This window comes from Engystomops pustulosus, chromosome 1 (genome assembly GCF_040894005.1).
Source record: "Engystomops pustulosus chromosome 1, aEngPut4.maternal, whole genome shotgun sequence".
NCBI lineage: Eukaryota > Metazoa > Chordata > Amphibia > Anura > Leptodactylidae > Engystomops > Engystomops pustulosus.
The window spans coordinates 92,273,206-92,291,487 of record NC_092411.1 but is presented as its reverse complement, the minus strand read 5'-3'; the positions used below and the strand labels follow the sequence as shown (position 1 = coordinate 92,291,487).

The 18,282-nt window shown below is 38.1% G+C and overlaps 1 protein-coding gene across 2 annotated transcripts in view; it reads right to left on the bottom strand.

The window, feature by feature from the left end:
* Positions 1-18,282, bottom strand: part of TRPV4 (transient receptor potential cation channel subfamily V member 4) — a 56,311-nt gene that overhangs the window by 20,652 nt on the left and 17,377 nt on the right. For both annotated transcript variants that reach the window (XM_072147305.1, XM_072147314.1), the window contains exons 3-7: positions 13,197-13,369; positions 12,613-12,765; positions 11,116-11,256; positions 1,814-2,112; positions 865-1,044 (exon numbers count right to left, since the gene is read on the bottom strand). In XM_072147305.1, coding sequence (XP_072003406.1) covers positions 865-1,044; positions 1,814-2,112; positions 11,116-11,256; positions 12,613-12,765; positions 13,197-13,369 — 946 coding nt within the window. The remainder of the gene's footprint in view (positions 1-864; positions 1,045-1,813; positions 2,113-11,115; positions 11,257-12,612; positions 12,766-13,196; positions 13,370-18,282) is intronic.

Below are 18,282 nucleotides of genomic sequence, written 5' to 3'. Positions count from 1 at the left end.
ATATCTGTCACAGATCCATAAACTGAAGTTTAAAAAAGTTACAGGTGTCAGAATATGGGTTTTTGTAGTGCAAAGTTCTAGATTTTTTATATAAATTTAGTATCTCTGCAATCACACTGATCCAAACAATAAAAGGTGTTATCTCAGCCTCACAGGCCAGCAGAATATGGCAAAACTGTGTTTTGGAGTTTTCTTCCAGCTTCCCAGTACATGGCACAGAATATTAAAATGGTTGCAATGGAAAGTAGAATTTGTCTGGCAAATAACATGGGTATTAATGGGTGATTACAGATTATATGTGGAATATTATATTATTTGGGAATCTGAAAAAGTTCAGTTCTCTAAAATTAGTAACCAAAAGCAGACAAATTTGAAAAGAATGCAGACCATCTGGGGCCTTATTTACACCATGACAAACTTTTCTTAAAAACATGGGTGCAAGTCAGTGCGCCCTAGACCTTGATCACACATAGGCATTGTATTCTGAATTTAGTAAAATCCCCCTCCATTTCTGGCCACTAGCACGTGCCGATCCTAACACAATAACTGATTACCTTTGGAATGCATGCTAGGGTGAGGATGTAGTGCAATCTTGTAGAACAGTGGAATAGATGAAAAAGTGTATAAAAAGAGCAAAGCATAAAAAATGAAGCCTCAATTGTACTGAGGCAAATGTGCTCCATTGAACATTATTCTAACATTACATAGAACTGCGGCTAAACCTACTACTCCATTTTTCATATGTTAACATGATGCTAAAACCTACTCAGCTATACCTTTACCCTATGCTTTCATTCTAGTACCTTATAACTTATCCCTATTTAAGATAAATAGTGCGTAGTATTTGAGGTCTTCAGTCCTTACCTCAACTTTGCTATTGTAAACCAGGATTTCAAGCACAGAGACCTCTTCACCACATGTATCTAAGGAAGATAAGTCGTACAGAGAGGAATAAACTGGACCATAAGCCCAGTCTCGAAATTTACGGGACAAGTGTCTAGCCTCTTCATCTTTTATCTCCAGACGGATAATATGCTGAAAAATCTAAAAAGGGTAATGCAATACATTATTTTAGATTAGTAGATGTAAAACCATGTTTCAGTAACATTTTTGTTAAAAAAGTAAAAGTATACAGTAAAAGTATACAGTACATCTTCAAAATATCAACTAAAAGTAGAAGATTATTTTTTCCTACTAGTGAAGTTAAAAATGTGAAGCTGAGACTTAAAGGAAACCTACCACTTGAAGTGGTAGGTGTAAGAAGGAAATACCGAGCACCAGCTCAGGGTGAGCTGGTGCCGGAGCTTATTTTTGTTAGTGTTTTAAACACTAACTATGTAGCCACGCACACGGTCGCGCACATGGTAAGAGCTGAACGCGTGGCTACATAGGAAGTGAAGGAGAGCCGCGCTCATGGTAAGCGCCGAGCGCGTACCTCCCTGCGCCGAAGCAGCTTCGGCTATAAAGTTTAAAAAGTGTTCTAAACCGCGACACAGCGGTTTAAAACACTAACAAAAATAAGCTCCGGCATTTCCTTCTTATACCTGCCACTTCAAGTGGTAGGTTTCCTTTAAGCTTTCTACCCATTAGGGAAAAAAAATTTAAAAACTTCAAATAGTTGTGTAATTATCTCTATGAACACAAGGGGGCGGTATAACACTAAAAATAAAGCACAGCATTCACTGAAGCTAGCACTAGGCTTACATTACAATTCTACAGAAATCAGCGAATACTTGAATTTCCTTTTTGGGGTATTTGATCAGATGTACCATTACGCAGCATTGAAAGCAAAAAATGCTAATGAGAAACTCACCCCTATTTTACCCAGTTTTGCTGCCATCATCAGTGGAGACATTCCATCATTATTCAGTATTGCCTCCAGGCTACAGTCAGGATACAGTTTGGCACACTTTATGACCAATAGATCATACATTTTTGTAACAAACTTGGTATTTTCCCTCGTATTGTCAGCAATGGCAACCAACGCATGCAGGACAGTATTGCCCCTTGAGTCTTGACGTCGCATATCTGCTTTCTTGTGAGCATTCTCTGTCAAATAGTGCACAATGTCAGGCTGGTTGGTGCAAGCTGCGAGAGATAGGGGAAGTTCACCTAGGAGAGCAAAAAACAAGGCGTTATTATTATTATTATTATCATTATTATTATAGTACACTGTTCAAAAACAGAATCAGAAGTAGCAGAAACACTTAGGTCAGCTTCAGACAAGTGAGATTGACTTGCCCAAATGCAGAGTCACAAAAGATGTTGGGTTCAGTTCCGTTGCCTAGCTGTTATTCTGGCTAGCACATGCTGCAAGTTTAAAGGGGTTATCCACTTACACAAACCATATCAAATATGTGCCGAAATGAAAAGTTACAGCTGATCTCTGCTTGATGTCCTTCTATAAAAGCTTCTATTTTACTTGCAGTGGATATATATCTATCCATGCTGATGTGATGGACATGCATATGCACGAGACGTTTCTATGACAGAAAGTAATAGGAGCTGTGCAGCTGCACCTCCATCACATCACATAGACACATTTCTATCCACTGGAAGTAAAATAGAAGCTTTTATAGCAGGACAGCAAGCAGAGATCTAGAAAACTTTGAGGAATTGGTACAGAAAGTATATTGGAAAATTGTTTAACTTTTCCTAACACAAATCACATCAAATATTTATTGAAAGTTGACAACCCCTTTAACTGATCAGACTTACTCATGTGAAGCTGACCATAGTCAAATCAAGGCTTCCATTTACAAGAAAATTGAAAACTTACTAGCAAAATATGTGAGAAATTACAAAATAGGTGAAAGATTACTTTAAATGAAATTAAATGAGATTAATGAGTGAAATCAGAAGCCTCGTTACAGGAAGTAAGCAGGTTAGTTCAGTTGCTGTATAAAATGTAACACTACGCTCAATTCATATTATAGTCTGATGCACGTAACCCTATATTGTCACTGCTCAGGTGTCACCATCCTGCTGTTGTGGAAACACTGCAAAAAGCCTCCCACCCCAGGGACAGCACGCAGGTGTTAAAAGGGACAGATTACTTACAGGTCTCTGTTATTAGAAGGAGTTGTTGCCATAATATTTTTACAATCTAGGTGAAAATCTGTAGGTGGTGTAGGAGACCCTGAGGTACAGCTGTTTTTGAAAAACTGTAAGCATTTATTTATAGGAAATCCACCATCAAAATCAAGCATGAATAACCAGGGACACTTACTCATAGATCCAGGCACAGTGACTGTGGTATTCTTATACCTCTTATCCATGGCCTCCTTCCTTTTAAAATCAACTTTTAAAATTATGCTAATAAGTCGCAGGGGTTTCCAGAGCTCCTCATTGCTGTAGCTGTCAGAATGAGCCGAACATGTCTCTCCATCCCCCTGCTCTCTCCCACCTCCCAATGCCTGTGTTATCTAGCAGCAGCAGGAAGTGCAGGGGGAGGGGAGACCTGCACTGCTCATTGTACCAGCCTGTGAAAAGAGCCCAGAGCCCCTGGTTTATCATGCTTCATTTTGATGGTAGCTTTTCTTTAACATTCAACATTTGAAAAATCCACATGGAAAACTGCAATAATAAACATGCATGTGCTTCCAAAAGCTTTAATGTGGCTGTGACCACACCTAAACTACAAAGAGTGGCTACCCTACAGTGGTTCCTTCTAGTTGTGTTTTCAGGTAATTTAAATATTACAATTACGGTATATAGTTAGGATTATATAACCCCAAAAATGGATACTTAGGGCATTATGCTCTACATTTGGCATGAGGCCGAAAATCAGTTTGGAGAACAGAATCCTTTTCACCTTGCAAGTCTACCCATAGAAACCAAACCTTGCCCCCAATGCTTACAGCAGTTCCAATGTATGTTCGCATGAAGTGGCAGGTCAAGAAACTAGTCAGTGAAAACAGGACCCCTACCCATGTAATACTAGTGAAAAAAATTAACACACATTTCTTGGTTATTTAACAAACAATAAGGCTCTTGTAGAGTTTATAAACGGTTACTGAATAAATAGCTAAATAACTGAGTATTTTCATAATTTTTGGTAAATTCTGGAATAAAAGCTTCCTTCAACAGAAGCAAAATTCCAGGAAAGAACGTTATGGTCTAGGTAATAAATGTTGAAATATGTCCAGTTGTCACAGTGTTCTTTCAATCCAGGATCCTCAACAACCAAACATTTCCTAGCAAGAATTACTTATTTATGGGTGGTAAGATGGGAGGATCACAGATTTCCACCTGGCTGTGGAAAATGCAGAGTAATAGGCAATTACAGCTTCACTACTGTCTGCAGTGGTAAACCATTATTTGATTTTTTTTATTTTTTTTTTTTTTACAGAGAAATGGAAATACTTACAGAAGAAACTTAAAAATGTATTTTATTATTTTGCTTTTGAAAAAATGAAAGAAAGTCAATTTAAAAAAAATCAGGATTTAAAGATAAGAAACCAATTTGGCAAAACTGTGTAGCACTACGTAATCTGTGTGCTCTAAGGAATTATTATTATTATTAAGGAAGTGGAACTACCTACTAACTTGCACTCAAGCCTCCAGGCACAGCACAATTTGGCTGCCTACATAATGAAAACAGCTCAACTGCTCAAACAATCTGAAATACACAGGGAATGATCAAACATCATTAAAGTCATTCAATACATCCATACAATGGTCTTTCCTTGAAACCTTTCTACATACAATACAACAGACAGTCCAGATCTGCAGAATGTGGGATTGACCATTTAACTGGTAAAACATTTGTATTACTAAAGGGCTTGATGTCTAGTAGCTCTAAAGAACAGTATTTTAGGTGCCACCTGAGGACATGTCATTACATTCTGGTCCACTCATACAGGAAAATGAAACAGTGCCTCTATTACCTACATTTAGCTGTCTAATTTTATATAGGCTGCAATTCATTATTTTACTATTTTATTGTGCAATCTTTTAAACAAGTTAGTTGTTTCCTAGTTACAATATTTTCACTTGCAAATTAATATAATTGTTTGGTTCTACAAGAAATTGATTTAAAGCAGTTTTCACAGGCAGCTCATAAAATACAGCCTGCTTCAGCAAGGACATTAATTGTATTAAAACACATGCATGTATTCAACAACGTGGACTTAGTATTCACCAGGGCAGTTTAAGTAGGGTCATGGAGAGTTACTTCAATAAAGTTACCATTTCTTTACACATATGACAGTGAATAAGATATTTGGGAACAGAACTTGCAGCACTGTATGTTTCAGGTCAGATTCTGTGTTTTCCAGCCCCATCGTCATCCAGGCTGCGGGCTAGATTATGCCAATTAAACTGTTATTTGCCCGGTGAAGATGAATGAAAGGCCCCATTGGTGCTCTTACAACAAGCCTCTGTCCTCTGGCAATGTTGTCATCAGTGAATATATATAGTCAGCCTGTTCACACTGAGGGAACTCCCTATACTGCAGGACATGCTGGCTCATTCTGTATTTACATTCTGTGTACTCACTTCCTGAACAGAGAAGACTATAAAAACAAGACTGTGCAGACAGTGGAAAGGCTGACAACATAAAACATATAAGAAGATTAGTGTACTGCAACACAGCGCTTCTAATGAAAGGAGGAACAGGAATCCAGCTCTGTTCACAGCAAAAACAAACAGGGGCAGTGGCAGAACTAGGAATAGGTGGGCCCCATAGCAAACTTCCGGATATATGTGTGAATACTGCAGACCTCGCCTGATTCGGTGGACTACATCATTTACCTGGAAAATTTTTAATAAAATGGTTGACCAGGGTGTTTTTTTTTTGGAAATATATTTTATTAAAATAAAATTTTTAGCTCAAAACTTTCCTTAGTAATGGCCAGGGCCTAGTATTAACCAGTAGAAAAGACTAACAGTAACCCCCTTTTCATTTTATCATTCCCCCAGTACCCACCGCCTCCAGTAGCTGACCATCTAGAGATGGGGTGGCTTCTGGTCCTGTGAAGGACCACCAGAAAAAATACTTGGGGTCCTGCCTAATTTTCATAACCAGCCAGCTACAATACATCAACAGCAGCCTGACATTACTGGAGTTTGAACGCCCACCGGGCCATCACAGCCCAATTGTACCCAGCTCTTCCCAGAACCCCTGGTTGCAGTGGGTACTGGTATATCAGTGTAAAAGAACTTCTGTGACACCGTACTATACTCTGCACACATATCTTTTTGAAAAATATGCATATTTTAGTACAGTGTCAAAGAAGTTCTTTAACTCTGATATAATGTGTTGTAATATATCATCTCATGATTGCTTAGATGTTTATGTAGGTTTCATTATGTTGAAAAATTATTATGGAAATAGGTCTCTCAGAAGCTTATTCCTCATGAGTATGGATTCAAATATACCACTCTCCATAATGCTTATCTATTGCAGCTTTTGGTTGCTATGCACTAGCTGATCCAGTTCTAGTTTTTCATATTACTTGGGTCCCCTCGATCACTTGATTTCATTATCAGCTTCCTTTTTAAATTGTGAGATTATTGTATCGTGTTCAGATCTGCAGCCGCCAGAGGGGTAGATCAAGAGGTCTATGCCTCTTAATGTAATTGCCGAAACAGGGGGGAATGTGGCCTTTATCATATCCCGGCAGATAAATATACCCCAAACTATTCAGTACAAACTAGGGAATAAATAGAATGAACAAAGAAAATATTCATTGCAATGCAATGTTTATCCTATTGTGTAGAAAGGAAGGCAAAGCAACATATATGTAAAATAAATCTTTTCTTCATCTTGGGGGATAAGTGCGAATATTAAAAGTGAGTTATATGAGTAACATTCAGAGAGCTTCACTGGGTGGTCACAACTGTTAGAATTACCGGTATCAAAGGTGTGTAATTATTAAAGGCATCCTCAATCCGCATTATTTGTAATTATTGTCCCTTTTGCAACGAAAAAATTCTTGAAATCCAATTGCCACAGGGGAAAAAAAAAAAACTTGGCTGGAATTACACTTACTAAATATACCCTTTCCATCTTACATACAAATTCAACTTAAGAACAAACCTACAGAACCTGTAGAATCTTGTACGTAACCCGGGGACTGTCTGTAAAATGAAATTAGATGAGCATCTAAATTCTGGCTTGAAGTAAATGTCTTGGTAAATAAGCCTCAGTTCCGGAAGCAGAATTCCAAATACCTGTCATACATAAAAGATTTAAAACATAGATAGAACTCTGGCTCCCTAAGCAAAGCTTAATGGGCACTACTTTATTCAGGGGTTTTACCACAAATTATTACACCCACTTTACTACTTACTAACCCCACCTCTCCCTTTTAACGGTTTTTAACACTTAACAAAAATTCTGCAAATTGTTTGCAGTAAAGCAAAAGTGTTCACAAGACATTATAGTCATAGCCCAGAGTCTTCAAGGACCTTGTTAAATCCAGCAAAAACACAAACACTACATTTCAAATGCGACATAACCATCACAAAGAAATTCAAGGTAAACTTTACATAAGCACACAGTACAGATTAGAACTCATAGAAAACTTGGAATTTTATGTTCATGGCCATGTTAGAACATCAATAGTTGAAATGAAGAGGCAATTAAGCTACTGCAAGGCCAAGAGTAGGTTAAAGGGGAAAGAGGAATCAGTTCATTGGGAACACAATGTTTCAAGCTAGGAGGGACCACCTTTTTAAGAAGATAGGATCAATTCTGTTACAGAGGGCACTGATCTCTTCCAGACCAGGCTGTGAAGCCTCATTTACCCAATGGGCTGGAGACGGGACCTGGGAGGAACGTCCAGAGAGTATCAGAACGCCAAGAGGGATTGTAGTTTTTACAGCAGGGATTATCTGCAGCCATACAAGCTTATTGTCTAAATGAGTGGGGTAGAAGTAGGTTTAAAAAGAAGAAACTCTCATTTCGTGGAGGGAAGTCTGGGCAGACACTTTGAATCATAGATTCTACAGAAATCCAAAAAAGGACAGATTTTGACACACTGACACCAGATATGCATGTATGAGTCTCTATCATTCTGACATCTCCAGCATTGGTCATAAACGTTAGCCTCATAATGGTGGAGTGCTGGGTGTGTGCTATCACCTGCAGACTAACTTATAGCAAGCCTCCTCGAGAGCCTTGAGCGGTGTTTACTTCAAAAGCAGAAATTTGGTGTTTAGTTCTTTTTCACACGCTTGGAAGAAGGAAATGTTTCTTAGGTTTCAGTTATCAGATCTACATAGAGGCACATGTATCATATTTTTTTGGCTGCCACTTTTTCAAGTTCCCTGAAGTTGGGATCAATGCAATGTATCTTAAGTTTTTCCCCTTTGTGATACATGTGATGAGTTGCCTGTTTAGTCTCACTTTTGAGACTGTTTGTGGTACACTGCTTGATACTACACCTAAAAAGTCTCCAACTGTGAAAAGTCTCTCAAAAAGTTGTACAAAAAACAGAAAAGAAAGCAATAGGAGTGATACATGTCCCCCTAGAGTAGATATTAGTCTGATGATTGGGGCTTTGGAGGCAATTACCTTTTTCAAACAGGTCTTGTAGGCAGTCACCCTGTTAGAGAAGGGGTTTATAGTTGGTACATTGCATAATACGGTTTTAGTCAGGGCAGTTTTCTGGGGAGCCCAGAAGGAGAAGAGGGTGGGGATTTCAGTCCCAGAAGCTCACCAAGTTTCATGAGGGGGAAGGCCAAAGTTTATTTGCTTGAAACATACAGTGCCATATTTTCAAAGGCCCTTTTGACCGAATATTTAAAGGGTTCAGATTAAGAGAGCTTTCTTAGCCAAAAACTCTACTATCATTACGTATAGTCACTAACATTTCAACTTTGTAAAACTTAAGGAGAATCTAACAATTATTTAATATATAATATTAGTATATTATAGTATAGAGTATATATAGTTTATAGTTAATTTAATATGAATAAATCTAATTAGGGCATATGATGATATAATAATATTCCATTTAAAGCAGTAGTTCTCAACCTTTCTAATGCTGTGACCCCGCAATACAGTTCCTTATGTTGCGGTGACCCCAAACCATGTACAAAAATATTGTATTTGTGCCAAAAAATGCAATAAAATCATGGCTCCGATGGCTTTAGGTGACCCCTGTGTTTTGGTCGTTCGACCCCCACCGGGGTCGCGACCCACAGGTTGAGAACCACTGATTTAAAGCCTTCTTAATTAGTGCAAGACTTTATAAAAATATAGAAGAATCAAATTGCGAAGTAACAAAATGTGTCTTGAGCTCTTGGATCAGATATATAGAGGGAAACAAGAGTATAAAGATCAGACCTGTAGATATGCTGCTATAGTACCTTAAATTTTAAGCCTTTACCCTGGCATCAATATGGTATACTTTAAATAATATAATAACGAAAGAAGGAATAATCAGGTTTTGTGATCTACAAAAAATAATGACATACCATCATATTTTGGATTTCAATATACTGTATATACTCGGGTATAAGTCGACCCGAGTATAAGCCGAGACCCCTAATTTTACCACCAAAAACTGGGAAAAACTATTGACTCAAGTATAAGCCGAGGGTGGGAAATGCATTGGTCACAGCCCACCCCCATGTAGTATACAGCCAGCCCGCCAGCCCCCATGTAGTATACAGCCAGCCCCCATGTAGTATACAGCCAGCCCCCATGTAGTATACAGCCAGCCCCCATGTAGTATACAGCCAGCCCCCATGTAGTATACAGCCAGCCTGCCAGCCCCCATGTAGTATACAGCCAGCCTGCCAGCCCCCATGTAATATACAGCCAGCCTGCCAGCCCCCATGTAATATACAGCCAGCCTGCCAGCCCCCATGTAATATACAGCCAGCCTGCCAGCCCCCATGTAATATACAGCCAGCCTGCCAGCCCCCATGTAGTATACAGCCAGCCTGCCAGCCCCCAGTAGTATACAGCCAGCCTGCCAGCCCCCAGTAGTATACAGCCAGCCTGCCCCCAGTAGTATACAGCCTGCCACCCCAGCACTAAAAAAAAAAAAAAAACCTTATATACTCACCCGCCAATATCGGTGCAGCTCCCCAATGACCCGGATGTCGGGGTTATAGACTCGTGTATAAGCCGAGGGGACGTTTTTCAGCACATTTTTTGTGCTGAAAAACTCGGCTTATAGTTAGGGAATGTATCAAAGTATTTAGCATTATAAGTAGACTTAAAAAGGGAATAAACAATAACTATAGTTTATTTTTAAATTCAGAAAAAAGTGCAGGAAGGAATATCTATTATATATCAAGATCCCTTGTTAGAAAAGAATAAAATATAAACTAAACTACATGCGGAGATGGGAAACTTTGTGAATAAAAAATGTGATATTCATGTATTGCAGAGTTATGACATCCTCAAGTACATTATCCAACTGTATAAATCATTTGGAAACTTATCTTTAAAAGGTGATTGGTCCCACCTAAGTTGATAAAAAATATATAAAAACCAAGAAAAAAGCAGTTGGAGAGTGTGCAATATAGAAGCCAATGAATTTTATGTACGGTGGTCCTGTCCAAATATTAAAGAGTTCTGGAGGAAAATCTTTAGGCTTATATCAGAAACATTCGATAGGAGAGTTCTAGAGTGCCCAGAAATGGCTCGTTTAAATATTAGAATGTGTGTATTTGTCTACTGTGCCCTTAATATAAAGGAGCCCTTTTTTAAAAAAATATATAAATTTAACCTGTGTTGTTCTTTTATCTAAATCCATGAGACTGTGTTTTGGTTATATATACTCTACCTGGGCCCACTTCTGGCCTAATATATCATGTTATCGGCCGGGCTTATATCTAATGAGAGTTGGAAGCAGAGTAACATGCTGATAAGGTTCTGGGCGATTGTGGGCGAGTGTGGTACCATACAGCAGAACATGTGCGCTCAGGGAATGTCACTGACCATGTACATGGAAGGGGTAAGGAATTTCACATATCTTCAGAATCACACAGATCTCCAGGACTGCTACCTAAAGCCATCTGCAACTTGTAGTAAAATCTGCTGACACGTTTGGCTACACTTGGCACACTAGGACTGATAGGGACACTACTGAAGAACATATTAGTGCTATATAAGCATCAGGAAACAAGTGCATTAAAAAGTTAAAGACTTACCAAAGTAGAAATATCCACCTTCATCCTTGGGTTGAAAGAAGCGCCCTCTGGCCTGAGCATGGACATCAGCTCCTTTCTCTACCAGAAGCTCCACATAATGCTTACAGCGTCTTTCAATAGCTATGTGAAGTGCAGTCTGACCTGAAATTAAATCACAAGCAAGCCATTTATTTGGTCTGTTATTACAGATTTAAAGAGTATTTCTAGCAAAAAATATTTGACCAGAAAATGTATTGACAGAAGTCTGTTCTGGATTAAAAAGGTAGGTCAGCTATCCACAAGCATCACAGTCTGATCGTAGTTACACAATCAATGGTATAGGTTACAACCGGGTGAACATATTTGGACAAGTCACATTTTCATGGAGTATTTGGTTGTTTACAAGGGATTCTATCTTAGGATGTTGCTTAATATATATTTTAACTATTGAAAGATTTATTGTGCGCAGGTACTGGTGTGCTGGTGTATCATGGAAGCCCCACTGCCTCTGATGGATACATCAATAGGGTTATGCCAGTTTTCTGGTGTAGAAGCCCAGATAAATATCCCCCTATACGAGTGACGGCGAACCTTTTAGAGACCGAGTGCCCAAACCGCAACCCTTATCCACTTATTTAAAAAGTGCCAACACAGCAATTCTAGCATTAACTTATTAAAATCTTCTTGCTCCGTGCTGTAGCGCAGCTTTCAACAGTCCTGAGGACACCAATATCGTTGACAGGAGGAGGGAAAATTCAGATTGCCATTGGAGCTTCCCTTGACAACCCACTGAGGAGGAAGAATTGTGGGGCCAAGAGCAGGAGTTTCAATGGCTCCAATGAAAATCCGACCATGTCCACATCTTTTCTTCCTGCAGTCTCACTTTAAAATAACGCTGAGTATGTCACCTCATGGTCCTGTAGGAGGATCTCTTAAGTCCTGTTTGATTAATTCTGTGCTGGGGAAACAGCCTGAGAGCCGACTTAGAGGGCTCAGAGTGCCACCTTTGGCACCCGTGCCATAGGTTTGCCACCACTGCCCTATACAATCAAATTTTGTTTAAAGGGTTCCCCAAATATAAGCAGATTAGAAGTTGTCCTAGTATGGTCCCACTTTGGCCCCCATAATTTGCAACAGAATCTCAAAAGTAATGTGAATTTAACTGCACCACCTGTTGGGATCAATGGATATTGTCTGTCTGTGTAAATGCAATGTAAAAGTGAATGGATAAGACAGTGATGGCTAACCTATGACACATGTCAGAGGGGACATACAAAAATGTCTTTGCTGCCACACAGCAAGCTCACAGTGTCCAGTGGTAGGGCAACTCTCCTGCTGAGAGCGTGGTGCAAATGGCTTGGTATTTTCCTGAATTTTGACACAACAAGCTAAAAAGGTTGGCCATCCTGGGATTGGGTGAACCCCTCCTTTTATAAACCAGACAACCCTCTAAGCTCTCAAACATTTTACCAGGAAAATCAAGATGAATTCTTGAAAGAGTTAAAGGAGAACTGATACCTCTATAATACACATCTCGAAAAGGAGAATTGATAAATTCCCGGATGTTCCCTGTTTTTTCAGCAATATCAATCAGCATTGGGATTGTGTCGTTCTTTCCTCCTTGTAAATTCAGAAGAGCTTTGGGTAAGCAAGTCTTCCCCGTTGATGGCTCTGAGGGTAAAAAGTTATAAAAAAGGAAAAATTATAACGCACTTGTATTCTTTAATGGATGTACCATACTTTTTTGTTTCATATTAAAAAATGAAAATACACAAGTGTTATAACTGATCTGCTACATTTTTCCAGTATTTCCAGTTGTACATAGTTTTCGTAATGCATGTGCAAGAAATATAATGTACAGAATCCTTTTATAAATATCCCATTATCTTGTGGTATGTAACAGTTATATTCTGGAACAGTTTAACAACTTTCAACTGCACAGACTTCATAACCACCGTCCCCGAACAATAATGGGTTACAACTTCTCCACAAGTACATGCCAGAATTTTCTTACAGCTTAAGATTCCAGAAGATTAAACATTACTGGAGGCTTAAATACAAGTTAAAGATACACAGGACAATTTTTAATGTTTGCACCTGACCTCGAAATTCCTCATCCGTCATCCGCTTCTTCTGAGACAACAAGAAGGGCAGGAATCCCTCCAGCTCTGATGTAGCAGCCCTTGACACAATGTCAAAGAGGATATGTCTATTAAACATCTTAATGACTCGAGGAGGGTCAGGACTGGAGTTCTGGGAACTTTGCTTGTCTTTCCTAGGAGAAAAAAAAGTAACATTTTGACTTTCAAACACAAAATTATCAGCCATTTACAGTTGAATTTGGCAGAAGTACACATCCTATTTACCATAGTTCTAGATAATTGTCTTAGGTAAAAGGGCTTTTAAAGAGGATCACTATACTGATAAACATAAATTTACGTAGAAACAAGTCTTGTTTAAAAAAGACCAAACTTCATCTAAACTTTGGCTAATGTCTGCAAACATCAAACTACAATGGATCCATTGTGTTTCTGTTGGAAGTCCTAGTTATATTTCCAAATGATAAGGTCCTCCTGGAAAAAAATGTCTTTAGTTCATGAACAGAGCAATAACAGAGATGCAATATTAGCCCAATAATTTTAAGTATTAAAAAAAAATCTACAAATTTTCTTGTTCCGGAAAATGGTTGATTTTATTCCCATTTCTGTAGATATCCTACAGTTAGGAAATGAAATTTATTTAAAGGAGTAAACATACAAAGCTGGTGAACCCTCTAACTGCTGGTAAATAATCTCCATCATATCCCTATTTAACTGCATAATAAAAAAAACTGACCAGATTTCAAAATATAAGCATACTCAATTGAAGTGTTCCTTCCCTATAGCATACAAAGATAAAAATCCTTCCCTATAGCATAGATACAAGCCATCATCTTAGAATGCAAGTATCCCTAATGCACTCTTAAATCTTTGAGCAAACACAAAAGCAAAGACAGCAAACTGACATACTTTATTAAGAATTGTTAATGGGCTATAATCATTAACTAGTGGTTGATGGATATTGCTCCAAGAAATAAAGGTATACTATACAGCTTTTAAGTACTTAAAATGTATTAGTCCTATTTACATAGCTGCAATTATACATTAGATTAAGGCATTTTATGTTTCACCTATCCAAATCCAACATTCAAAATCATAGTTCTAAATGTAGATCAAGCCGATTTCTTCAAATAGTGGTGTCAAACACTTATAGACAACCATATAACTTGGTGATGTACTCTACAGAGGAAATCCCCTGGCCATCCAGAGAAGCTCACAGAATAGAGACGCAACATGCCTTATATTAGTAGTAGACTGAAAGACCAACCGTGGATTTTGATGAAGATCTTCCAGCAGAACAAACGGTTATGAAAGTATTTCCAGTTTGGAGATATAGATCTAAGTAATTGGGTTAATCAGATGAGATTTAAAAAAAAAAAAAAATAAGCTAAATTTACCAGACTTGTGGCCTAAGCAACCTTTTTTACCAAATTAACAGATTAGAATAAAATGATTGAAACTTTTTTTTAAGAATATGGGCTAAACATAAATATTAAAGATGCCCCAAAATTCTGTTGAAAATTTCTGATCCAATGTAAACTGATGGAAGCACTTATTGGTACACAAGGTCGGATTACAGAGTGTACTGCTGCAAGTTCCCAGGAGACATTACCCAGCTACTGGGTTCTCTCCTGCCTCACTGCGCTGGGTCCTGGGCCCTATAATATACTCTTGTTGCTGCATAATTCTAGGGTGTTAACTACCTGTAGAAGTAATTACTAGTGTGGCCCCTTGAAGCGGAATGTTTTGATAATATGCTCCTTAAAACAGTTGTGCACCCCTGCACTGGATGTTTTGAGGATGAATCAAATTTATTATACACCATTTGCTAAATTCGGTACATTTAAGACTAATCTAAAAATTAGCTAGATTTGTTAAAGCAGCTATTGAAAGTCAGAATTCCTTTTTTTCAATCAGACTCCCTTGTGTTACTCTTCAATAAATACTCTTTTCCAGAAAGAATTTTGAGGCTACAAAATGTGCTTCACATTGTTTTACCATGCTGAAAAAAAACATTCCTGTCCCATTTTCTAGCTGTTTCTATAGCAAATCATTTCTAAAACCCACTTTAGGGGGCTCATCTGTATGCAAACCCATGACCAAAACCAAAGACTCAACCTTGCTTTCTGCTTCTGCAAATTTCATGAGAATTTTTGGAGGAGTTTATGAGGCAATCTTAGTCATTAAAAGCAACTCTTCTTAGAGTTTCTTTTAATGACTAAGAATGCCTCATAAGCAGTTTTTACTGTAAAAAGTGTAACTCAGATTTCATAAGGATTTTTACCAAATTCTCATTTGCCTATATTATGCTTCTTCCCATATTCTTTCCTGAGAAATGACATTTTTCTGTTCTAACCTACTCGTCAGAAATCTTCCTTAGCAGAAGCAAAGTCTAACCTCTTCCTGTCTTGCCCTAAAAGTTAAAAGCTTCACTCACATTCCATGAAGTAACAGCAACAATCCCAGTGAGATACCTACAAGTAAATCCATTGAACACTGCCATAGTGTACATACAGGATTATATAGTGACTATTCTTGTGGTTTTCATCACATGGATGAGAATGCAGCATGTACTAAACAGTAGAAACCACAATTGAAATGATTACATGAAGTATATAGTCTATCCTGTGTGAGCACTAAGGGTTAACAGCTTCCATCCTGATAGCAGAGGGAGGAGGGTTGCTGCAAAGCAGTGTATGACACAGCTTGGAGCTGCAGAGAGACATAGAGAAAGCTATGGAAAAAAAAAATCACAGACTGGCATGAAGGGACTGATCATTAGGTAGGCCTTCCCTGTTCCATATCCTTTTCAGGAGACTTCTACATACACAGAGCTGCACACACAAGGCAGAGCTATACTCAGTGTGTATCATGCATCTTCCTCACCCAAGTCAACAGAGAGCCGCAGCCAATCCCCATCCAGCAGTTGGAATCAGACTAGTCTCTTGTTCAAGAAAAAAAAAAGTATGGCCTAACAGACAAAAGCAGAGCAGCCAGGGGACAAAGCTTCTGCAGGGACAGGCTAAACTGAGGAGAATAACAAAGAACCTGATGGACACAAGTAATACTAGTAACAGACAAAGTTGTCCTACATCACAAGAGCTATTTATTTGTGAAAAAAGAACGTTCATGGCTGTGATTTAATGTGAAGATACCATTCGAAAGAAAAGCAAGATACTGCTGTGTTTTAGAGTTACTTTTCACTACAGAGATGTTTGTTATTTTATATTAGATATGAATTATAAAAATTTAAAAAATACACATAACTTGATTATTATTGCATATATTCACAAAACGGTTAACCTGTAATGTGATATGCAAAAGATTCAGATTTAAGTCGTAGAAAAGTTACCAGACCAGTTTAATCACAATTCAAGCAACAAACAGCACCCTCAGAAATTTTATTGAGAATGTTTTTGTTGTGGTTTTACAATTTGACTGCCAGTCTTCATTTCCCACACCCCCCGCCCACTAGATCAGTCAAAACTGAAGGATATGTTATATCCTCTGTGGGCTATACTGTATAAACTTTTATTATCAGAGATTGGGGAAGTTAAAGGGTTATTTTCATTAATATATTCTTTCATATCTTAAGGCTTTATGGGGTCTAGGGGACTTGAGATAGGTGGAGGTCCCTGAGGTTGCACCCACATCTACCAGATTTATGTATTTCCTGGGGATATGCTATAAATGCCTAAGAAATAATACTCTTTAATAACAATGGTATAAACACAGATGTAGCTTTGTATGCATTTCCCCTGTCACTTTCTGGTATCTGGAAACTGATATGTGTAATGTTTATTACATGTTTAGGTTGCCATAAATTTGAAATAGAAAGCTAAATGTGGCAGATTAATTCTTAATATTGGACCAAAGAAAACTAGTGCACATACTTTGAATCACCCAACAATGAAGACATAATTAAGGAAAAAAGGGCTGTGACTTTCTAGGACAGAAATGAGCAGTTGCATAGTTGTAACCTATGCAACTGCACACGGGCCCAGTAGATAAGGGCCCGGGGTTATACAGTAGTAAGAAACTTTAGGGTATCAGATAAAGGTAGTAACCTGAAATGGTTTTCCAATAGAAATCCCAGATATGCTGAGGTCTTAAAGTAATGATTCTCTTGGTTGCTAGATTCTTGCCATATACCGTGGATTACAATAGTAGTAAAATGGGGCAAATCACTGTAAAGATCAATTGGCCAATCCTTTGTCTCCACTACAAATTATGAGGGTAGGATGTTATTTACGCTTATACTTGTGAATTGAAAACTATTCTATGTAAGTACATTATGTGGCTGGGAGAACGCAAAGTGATCACCAAAGCAAACTAGTGTTGTTACCTTGAAGATATACATCATATACACTTTTTCTATTGAATTCTATACTTTTTTCCATTATAGTTCTCAATATCAATTCACAATGTAAAAATAAAAAGCAATGCTGATAAATGTGATTTCTGTAGGCACACGTATCGGAGCTTTTAAAAAGATGAGGGTTCCGGTTCCATTACTGCGACAAATAGTTTATGTTTGGTCAACTCTTAACAACAGAAAACGAACTGGAATCTTCACCCTAACCTCTCAGTAAGACCATTATTAAAGGAATTACTCTCTAGTTTCAAATGATACATTGGATGACTAAATGCCAGATTCTTCCTTTTACATTAGAACATCAGTTGTGAGAAAATGTTAGGAGCATTCCAAAAGCACTAGGTAAGGAAGGAAGTTCTGAAGAGTCAGTGATAAGAGAACATTGCTTCCAAAGATAAACAAAAATGTTACTCGACGCATTTGATTCAATGCAGTGGAAAACCAATATATCATTCATTAGAGCATGAAGAATGTAAAGCAAAGCTGTAACTTTCAATATACAATCTGCAGGCATCATGCTATAGAGCAGGAGGAACTCAGCAGACTGATAGTTTTCTCTTTCTAACTAAGGCCTAATTCACACAGCGGTGTCAGCATATGAAATACAAACCACATATTGGCTACTCCAAAGAGAGCACTGAAAATAGACTTTCAATATCGTCATCATCGTCAATCATATCATGGAGGGAGGATGGAACTTCTAACAAAGTCCAT